The following is a 10,582-nucleotide window of genomic DNA, read 5'->3' on the forward strand; positions in this document are numbered from 1 at the left end:
GATAAATTTAGGTTTAGAACTAGTTTATCTACTAGCGCACAATCGAAATGTTTGTGAAAGCTGATTAGCTGAAATCAAATTCGACTTAAAAACACTTAGTTTGATATATTATAAGTGTAATAATCAAAAATTGCTTTTTACATTTACGTATCGCGTACCGCAGAAAAAGTTTTATTTTATTATTTTTTTGCTTTATGTTTTTAAAACAATATTTACTTTGAAAACTTATAAATAACGATTCAAATTAAAACGTTTAGACATAGTATGTGACATGTGTTAGAATTTGATTATTATTTAAATACAATTTGAACATCTATATGTCATTACAATCTATAGTACTTTTCACGGATGCAACTATGTACAAATATATTATGATTTATGAAATGAGAAGAAATTCAAATAATATAGCAAGAAGGTAAAAAATATGTTTAAGGCGTAAATTGTAATATATTTATGATCATGTTATAATATATCCGAAAGTAAATCGACTCAAATATTCTTGTTTTAAGTGTAATAAAATATAAATTAAAATGTCAACAGTTGAAAAAAGCAACGTTTTTATTGTGATGTCATCGTTTTAAGCTCCTTGTTGATCCACTGAGAGTTGACCGCTACCGACGAGTATACACCTGGTATATTTTCATCACCGCATCCAATACCCCAAGACACAATACCCACTTGCATATATTTTTTAGACTTCCCTTGGTATCCTTTCATTGCACATATCAACGGTCCACCACCATCACCCTGCATAAGAAAAAAATGTATAAACATTGGCACTTAAACGACTAATTAAACATATTGAGCCGCTAATCTGATCAAAACAAATACAATCGATTCGCTTACTTTGCACACATCAACTCCCTTTATGCCACCAGCACAAAGAAAACTTTCATGTAAACGGAAAAAGTTCCCAAGGCGCGTGGTCCGTAATTGCTGTTGGCACAAATCATTGGGCACAAGAGACAAATCTACTTTTTTTAACACAGTTTGATATTTGCTACCCTGTTCTGTTGAGTGAAAAATAATACAAATAATAACTGTTAATAAAGCATTAATTGTAACTACAACTGTAGGTATAGATAATATTTTAATACAATGATATTTTTATAATTGTTCGAAAAAAATGATAAGACTCGCATGAAAAAATCTAATATTATATTATACAGATGAACAAAATATAACTTGTTGATTTTTACTGGGTTAGAGACAAGAGCTGTAAACAAATGCATAATAATTTGTGGGTGTTTTGTCAACTGAATTTGTAAAGGGGTCCGTATTTTAAATATAGAACATATTTAATTTTTGAAACAATCAAGCCCGAGAGCCATGCAATAAAACGTCAGTATTTAAAAATCATAAATGGTTGTTTATAATTATAATTGAATTGAATATTATGTTATGTTATATACTTATATTTTATTACAGTTAGTTCAAAATTCATAATAAGTAACTAATAAGACTTCTAATAATAGACAGTTATCGATGGGAAGCGGTGGACAGCAATATTATCTATTAATTTATTATTATCAGATACGTAATTACGTAACACACGAATATTAAAAAAGGTGGATAAGTGGATGTCGCTCAGCTGTACAGTAGGTTACAAGTGGGTCACTGTAATGGATGGTGTTAAATTTGAATTCAATGATATAATATCATTGTATAAAAAAAACGATTCTGAGCGAAAACGGTCTGTCAGCATATGATATTACCAAGTATATTTGATGATATTATTGTGAATAAAGTAGTTTATATATAACCTAAAAATTTAATTTAAGTTTCTTGTAGACATTTTTTTTATAATTAAAATAAAAAAAAAACACACATCATTGTAAAATCAATACATTCATCGCTTCGCTCAGAATCTAAAATATTATAGTTATTTAAAAATAAAAATGTTTGAATGGATAATTTTAGGTGTATCAAAATGATCCGAAGTTAAAACTATTTTACAAAGTGGTCTTTACTTAGTTTTACTCACTTCAATGATTGTGCTTTTATCTGCAAAATAAAAAAAAACTAATGTCTAACTCCGAGTCCTACGTATAAATACGACGAATACGACGAGTACGAATGATTTATATTCTAACCACCACTGTTCCAAACTTCCAACTGCGTTCTGTACGATGAAATACGTCAAACTGTTTTGTTGTTTTGTTCGTATTCGCAGTGTTTACGCAAGAGATGGACCCAGTCCATAGAAATAATTTCAACTAATTTGCCCAAAACAAAAGTAGGAATATTCTATTAATTTTAAATGCATTACATTTATGAAAATATATGGTTTGTGTTTTTGGTATAATAAACAAAATGTTTTTTGGTATTCTAGTGAAATGAATAATGAATTTATATTAAGAAAACACATTTGAAGACCCCTCCGTGAAAAACTATAGATACGGCCTTGCATATAACAATAATTAATAAGTAACAGTTATAAATTATAATTCATAGAGTGGTAGTGATTATAGTGGTTAATATAGGCATGTATACATGTACAAGGTAGAACCACACCTTTAACATGTACCTATATTATAATAGTTAATCATTAAAGCGATGCAATTATGTTAATCAATTTTTCTGGGTTTTTACTATAAGGTATGAGTCATAATATTATATTCTCGAGTTGTCTCATAATTTACTATTATCATTGATTATAAATACTAGTAATACTAGTATTTATAATCAATGCTATTATTTTATTATTATTAAATAATTTATACTGACCGAATCCGTTTTTACCCCACCCTGTTGATACACACGATTGAGGGTCGTAGTTTATTTGTTTTTCATTGTTAGGAATGCATATAACATTAACATGTGGATGTAATATAATTTCAGATTCAAGTTCGACTAACGCAACATCATTGAACATAGTTCCATTATTATGATTCGGATGATGAACGATTTTTGAAACACCACGATCTTCGTGCGACTTTTCTCTATCTTCTTCGTGACTGTTAGACTGAGTATCCCACACACCAACACGTACTTTCATCAATTTCACATCCTTACCTCTATTTCAATACAAACAGAAATTGAACATGACAAATTAAAATTAAAAAGACTTATCATAAAATAACAAATGAAACTAATGCAGTAGGTACTGTAATATTGTTTAGCAATAAAAAATACATAATAAAACAATACTGCAATTTAGTCATAACTGTCTAACATATTGCAATTTAATATTACCTATAGTAATATAACTATGCGGTTCATATTAACTGATGGATTAAATTTCTTATTATAGTAGTTTATTAAATATTAATGTTGGTGCTATTCAATATTTATCATACATACGTGTTACATTATATCTAATATAATAGTATAAATAATACTATAAATTATAATAGTAGTATAATAGTATTTTAAGTTTTATATAGAACCAACGGCATGACCAATTTCTAAAATATCAAAGGTTTAAGATTTTTAAAAAAACGCACGTTTTATGAAAAATATAATAATATAATGTATAAACAATTACATTCATACTTATTGCTATATATTATGTCATTAATATTTGTATAAGTTTTATTCTAACAAACAAAATAAAAATCTTATTTATACTAATTGATTATTATAAATACAATGCCTCGACTGCATTGGCCGATGGTGTGTTACATGGGTTTTTTTTTTATATATTATAGAATATAGTTTTTTTTTATAATATCAAATTAGATAGGAAAAAATATAAAATTAATTAAAAATAAATAAGTATGTACATTTTAATTTTGTTCTGATTATATGGTTTTGTATAAATTGGTGTCTTTGATAAAATTCAGTAGGCTATATTATATTATGTTTAAGAGGTTCATTGTTGAGACATTCGGAGAATTTATACTATAATATATAAGTAATAATATTTTATATTACCTAATATTATAATATTATAATTTTAATAATAAAATAAAACAAAATACAATTCACATAATCTGATAATCATAAAGTTTAAATTATAATTAAAAATTCAAAAGGGAAACTATTTCGTATTTAACATTCTATCACTAACCACGCAAACAACAATCTAATTAATAATTAATATTATTCTATTATTTTTAATTTTGGTAACAATAGTGTACCCACTATATTTAGGATAAGAACATAATCTGAATAAAAACGGTGCTGTTTACATTTATTTATATAACAGAACTATATATATAATATTATTAATTAAATGGTCAAATTATAACGAGAAATTCAATTATATGACTAGTAACGAGTACTTTACTCAATAAATTTAATTAATTAATATAAATCATAAAGATGTATGCCATTGACCTACTTTGGCATTATCTTTGTATATTTAATGATTTAAATGTTTATTTTAAAAATGTAAATCTACTATTTAGTTATATTATTGACTATTTCAATATTATTTTGTATAAATATATCACTGTGTTAAATATTAGTGTATTTCAATAATGTAATGGAAATGAGTAGATTTTGAATTCTCTTAATGAAATTTTTTAAATAATCAATAATTTTATAATAAAAACAGTATAATTTTAAAATTATCACTACTTCTACTGCCTTGTAGGTATATCGTATAGACATGATTACTTAATGAAGAATACGTTATGAACTAAAAACTTCAGAAAATAATTTTGATTAATTATTTTTGATAAAGTATTTGAATTTTAAGAGTGTCACTTTGCATTTACAAAAACAAGCTCACTTTAGTTGAAAACAAATCACTCCGAAGTGGTTTTAGGGGAAAAAATTCGTAAAACTTATAGCGGCTTAGGTAGGTATCTACTGTAGTACTGTATAATTTTGATTGTAAAAAAAAAAAATAGCAGGATTAATTAAATACCTGACGCAGTGTGCCGCAGTTAAAATGACTCGTGGATGTATTAATGAACCACCACAGAGGAAAACATTTTCTGTTTTAATACCAGTCTCTTCATTTATATCTGTTTTTAGTATAGCAACCATCCACGGAAATTGACCAAAATGCGTGTTTGAGTTGTCTGTTAATATAATACAAAAAGCAAAAATGTACTTATTGTATTTGAAAAAATAATATTTGTGTTGTTTAAATTTTAAATAAATAGTAAAAGTACCTTCAGGATTAATAATACGGGTTCCTATATTATCAGAATTTATGGTATTTGGCGGTGACTTACCAATACCACAACTACGATCATTGTTATTGATGGGTTCACCAATAATAGGTGTTTCCTGGGTTGTTCCGATATTAACATATTCATTTATGCAGCATACTTTATTGCTGCTGCAACTCCCTGCTCTAGATATAAAGAAAAAGTAAACACTTTATTATGATCTATTCATTAGTACAAATATAAAATGTCCCGACTAATATAGGTCCGCGAAGTTAGCGGGATCATGAAGAGCACTAATTCCCGCTATACCGCCAATTTTTAGTGCTCAATTAATGCTTTACGGACGTACAAAAATTAAAATTAGTGCTTCATCCTATCATCGATTATCCACAATTCTAAAAACCTCCAGCCAACTTCACGCAGCGGGATCATCAAAAGCTTTTGAACTCTGTTTTGTAATAATGTACATAATAAATGCTCGTGCTCCAGAAAAGTTGAAACGGCGATGACGATAACTCTGGTTTGGATGAAGCACTAATTTTAATTTTTGTACGTCCGTAAAGCACTAATTGAGCACTAAAAATTGGTGGTATAGCGGGAATTAGTGCTCTTCATGATCCCGCCAAGTTGAAAAACGGCGATGGCGATAACTCTGGTTTGGAGAGAGCACTAATTTTAATTTTTGTACGTCCGTAAAGCACTAATTGAGCACTAAAAATTGGCGGTATAGCGGGAATTAGTGCTCTTCATGATCCCGCTAACTTCACGGACCTGACTAATAATTAATATAGTAATTTAGTGAACAGCAGTACATTTATTATATTAAATTATTATAGTTATAATAAATAATTAATTTTAAATTTTAAATAATATACGTTGCATACTTATTTATGCCAACTATTGTAAAAAACTAATGATTACCTAATATTAGAACTTTGCCGTTGATTACTACCGTTTGGTGTTAAACATTGATTTCTGGAGACACATGTACATGGCTTATTATTCTCAATATATGGTTCCTGAGTTGATGAACTAATTTGTGGTAATTCAGACGACGGTATATACGATTCGGTCACTGGTGGTAAAGGTACATCACTTTGTACTCGGCAACATACCAAATCTCCACAACCCGATTCTGTAGATCTATAAGAGAAACAAAACAATCATGGTAATCATGTTTATATTTAATATTTAAGTAGATATGTACCTAAAATACATTGCACATGAATACGTGATAATTGATAACAGATAAATAATAATTAACAATAAGTATGTACCAACTTTTAGATACAATAAATATTATAAAAACATATGAAAATTAATGCTTAGAAATATTTGTTTAATACTAATTGTATTATCGTTTGCATAAATATAATAAAAATGTCTTAGTAAATATTACGAATTTACGCCACCGTATAAGTCTAAAATATATTCTAACTTCAAAGTTCTTTGAATAAGGGAAACAAATGTTTCAAATTATTATTTATATAAATTATAAATATAATATATATGACAAACTCATAGACAAACTATTACATGAATTCTACCACCCAAATGTCTATTTTGCTCATGGAATCAATTGAAAATAAATTACATTTACATAAAAATATTATACTAATAATCTTTATAATATAATTATATAATATACGTAATAATATTCATAAATTTCAAAAACATTCACAACATAATATTATATGCAAAGTCTAAATAATGACAGAATATACGAAAATAATTATGACAAATAGAAAATATATTATGTTGTGTTGTTTTCTCTATAATACTTTATTTTTCAGATCATTAACTAGATACTGATCTGACCTCCATAATTAGTTAACCTTACCTTTTAACTTATCTACTTATTATAGACATTAGAGTATTAGACGTACCTACTATAGATTATAGTAATGCAAGAATAATAGGTAATTACCAATAAGTGTCGAGTGACAGGTAGGTTATCTTAAATATTTCAATAAAATAAGTAAATACGATAATAGATTAATACTATAATATTATAAGGGTAATTATTTGCCGAATCCAAAAATATTTACATATTGAACAATATTATATACGTACCCTTTTCAATAGATTGGAAACTTAATATACATAGACTACAGACAAATAATAGAGATGTTATTTTGTGGAAATCTTTCAAAATAATAGCACAGGCCGGCACAGATGTACAGGTCATGATTGTTTTCAGTTTTGTGGTATCATGATAGTTGATGTTTTAATATTTGTTACCAGTTATACTATGTAGTTACAATGACACGTTCTGCGTCTAAAATTGAACCATACTTTAAATATTAAAATATTGTTCGATAAAGATGATTTTTATTTAATATTGTCACTAGACACTAATAAATATTGCAACCGACTGTATTTTGTCAGTATAAAACATACCAAATGTATAATACATCTATCTTTGTGACTCTATCTCTAATGCGTATATGATAGTATAATATTATATTGTTGTATGTGAATGTGATATAAATATATAATATATTATGTATACAATATAATGTTATATTGAATATAAAGGTCGTGAGGAACGTTTGATGAAAATAACCAGTACCAATGAGGAAAACCAACACACATAAAAAATAAATATATTGTAATATTACTATTATTAGTTATTTATAGTTTATAAGCTGCAAGCAGCCTGAATTGACTAATTGAACCGTCATCTAGTATGCGGTCTACTGGTGAATAAAAAATATAAAGTTGTTTGACATCACAATCGTTTTACAAGTTGCTCTGTTTTCTTTACTCCATTCCTAACGTATGTATAAATTCATCAAATCCACACTGATTACAATAGGTATTTTTATTGTACGCCAAAATTTAAAAACTTAAGGACGCTACACACTGCAGCGGTGGCGGTAAAATTGTGTCCGGACTCATTTTGCCGTAACCGCTACCGCCACCGCCACCGCTGCAGTGTGTGGGGACCTTTAAACAAAATTCACTAATCCAATAACTGTATGAAAATAGCGAGGGCCTCGAATAGGAGGGGAGTAGAGAACACCCACGTCTCCCAAGAATATGTATCATTGGAAGGTCCCTATAAATAAGGCCTGTCACAGAGACCATTTCAGACATAATTATGCAGAGTTTGTAAGTTTGATGAAGCATGTTTACGCCAGTTGATTCTGTGAGATCGCCATTCGTATTACCAAAAGTTGCGCCTATGAAATAAAATGTACCTCCGGTCAAAGAACCCAAAATGTCGCAACGACAAGCACGACACTAGCCAAACTTGGTTGAACTTGGTCCCCCTCAGCACCCTCTACACCACAAAAGTCACGCCACTGCGGCCCGCAACACCCCACCGCGTACTATAATAATATTATGCACGTAATCGTTACACCTACCCGGAGGGTACGTCGACGGTATTGCTCGATTCGCACAAGTAGAACGGCACACACTTGCACTGCTGGCCGGCGATCGTGATCGTGGCGTCGCCGTCGGACTGCGGGGCGGCGACCGTCGAGTGGACGGCGACCGCGACGGCCACAGCGGCGACCAAGGCGATGGTCGTATGCAGCGACGACGTACGGCGACAGTGCAGCGATGACGACATGGCGATAAGAGCGGCCACGGTAACAGACGAACGATGATAATTATTATTTACGCGAATAAAAACTCGCGCGGCATGCGGCTGCAGTCGTGGTCGGAGAATCCGAAGAGGGCGGCAATGATCGGCGGGAAAAAAATCAACGAAAGAATAATTCTGGGCCAAAGGTTGGGAAGACGACGGGAAAACCGTGGACGGTTGCGACGCGCATGCACGCTTGCACTGTCTTGTACTCTTGTCGCGGTATTATCGCGGTCGCTACACCTCCGTCTTGCCCTGCCCACCAGTAATAATCGACTCGATCGAAAAATAAACCGCTTTTGTGAACGACGTCCGTGAACGACGGCGTCGTCGTTGCGTCCCGCCAACCGCGTTTCGTTATTGTTGTTTAATAGGTATTTTAAATTATCATACGAGTTTTGCCATCTCCGCGAACGGTCGTACGCAAAAATAATAATATTAATATTGCATTACGGCGTGTTGATGTACGCATTCCGCGAAAATATTATCCGCCAGACGCCACTAGACCGGTGTGTTATTATAACACTAATGAATAATGAGTATGCGCACTGGTTAATGGTCATTTGGATTCGTAGATCTAATGGGAGAACTACTAACGTAATAATATTTTAAAATATTACGATAAATCTTGGTAAACCTATGGATTGATACAATAATAGGTATTATCAGACCTATGCCATTAATATTATCTCTTATGTTTATGACCCAACATAATCCGGTTTTGATACACCGGACCGGTCGTCGTTTGTACACCTTGATGTTTCCGCCTGCATATTATAATATTAATTATATTGCATATACAATCGATAAACAATTGTTAATGAAACAACAGTGATCAACACTATAGGCGATTAAATTGCGCTCGGCTCTATCATCGGAAACGCGTCGATTAATCGCGGAAAATAAAATATGTTTAAATTCGGCGATTAATCTGTATAAATACTGTATACATAGGCGCCGCCAGGAATTTTATCAGGGGGGTGCATCGTGCAAGTAGGTATACGCTGATTTCTAAATAATGCTTATATACGTAATAAAAAATAATAATAATAATGATTAAATACGCGTAAAAATATTTTTTCAAATTGTATGACGATACAAAGTTATTTTAGTTTTTTTTTTTGGTATCTCGTCCTCTTAACGACTACAGTGTAACGCGGGCTAGTGATTATGATTAGAAAAAATATAATGGATCTATGAAAAACATGAGTAAAGAACAGTTTATTTGCACATCAAATGATATTGTAAAACTCTATGGAAATATTTTGTCATCAAATTTTATAACTGAAGCCACAACATGGTATGAAATGTGGAAAAATGGTACAAAACCATTGGATTCTATTGAATACTTAGATTTGATCGAAATGTCAAAAGATTTTTATCCAGCTGTAGCCGACGCAATCAAGATCGGAGCAACTCTTCCAACAACAACTTGCAGCATTGGACGTTCATTCAGTACTTTAAGACGAGTCAAGACATGGAACAGAGCCACTTTGGGTGATGACCGATTGTCCGGATTGTGTATGATGAGTGTACATAGAAAGAGACTAGAAGAGGATACCAAATTCATTGAAAATTCAATTGAAGCATTTGAAAAAAAACCTAGGCGTTTACAATTATTATTTAAAAAATAAGTATTATAATACATAATATAAATAATATATATAGACAATAATGTAAAATAAGTATAAATGTATAGTAATAAATAATAGAAATAATGTAGATGATTATGCAAAATAAAATAGTTTTAATACCATTCAATTTTTTTAATTTTATTTTTTAATTATTTTTTTTTTGTCAAGCCAAGGGGGTGCAAGTGCACCCCCTTGCACCCCCCTCACGGCGCCCATGACTGTAAAACACTGAATAAGCCTCTTTAAACATTATTTAGTGGCCCATGATTGGTCCATTATATTGTAGT

General features: G+C 30.5%; 1 protein-coding gene across 2 annotated transcripts; it reads right to left on the reverse strand.

Annotated features, from left to right (window-relative positions):
• Positions 1 to 427: 427 nt before the first annotated feature.
• Positions 428 to 9,166, reverse strand: LOC132936205 (phenoloxidase-activating factor 2-like). Of its 2 annotated transcripts, none has more exons than XM_061002898.1 (7): positions 8,438 to 9,166; positions 5,988 to 6,209; positions 5,130 to 5,251; positions 4,817 to 4,973; positions 2,728 to 3,017; positions 847 to 1,010; positions 428 to 747 (listed from the first exon to the last, which is right to left on the reverse strand). In XM_061002898.1, exons 1-7 carry the CDS (start codon positions 8,644 to 8,646, stop codon positions 559 to 561), a joined length of 1,353 nt encoding a protein of 450 aa, XP_060858881.1. In that variant the 5' UTR covers positions 8,647 to 9,166; the 3' UTR covers positions 428 to 558. The 2 variants fall into 2 exon arrangements, with proteins under 2 accessions (XP_060858881.1, XP_060858880.1); XM_061002897.1 differs by having other exon boundaries at positions 5,067 to 5,251; positions 8,438 to 9,164.
• Positions 9,167 to 10,582: the final 1,416 nt, after the last annotated feature.

Source organism: Metopolophium dirhodum, chromosome 1, assembly GCF_019925205.1.
Source record: "Metopolophium dirhodum isolate CAU chromosome 1, ASM1992520v1, whole genome shotgun sequence".
NCBI lineage: Eukaryota > Metazoa > Arthropoda > Insecta > Hemiptera > Aphididae > Metopolophium > Metopolophium dirhodum.

Coding starts and splice junctions, on each gene's coding strand:
- LOC132936205 (XM_061002897.1), bottom strand. CDS start 8,646: ATGTCGTCATCGCTGCACTGTCGCCGTACGTCGTCGCTGCATACGACC. Junction 4,974..5,066: donor CCGTATTATTAATCCTGAAG/GTACTTTTACTA, acceptor TTATATTAACAG/ACAACTCAAACACGCATTTT. Junction 3,018..4,816: donor ACTGCGGCACACTGCGTCAG/GTATTTAATTAA, acceptor GTATTGAAATAG/AGGTAAGGATGTGAAATTGA.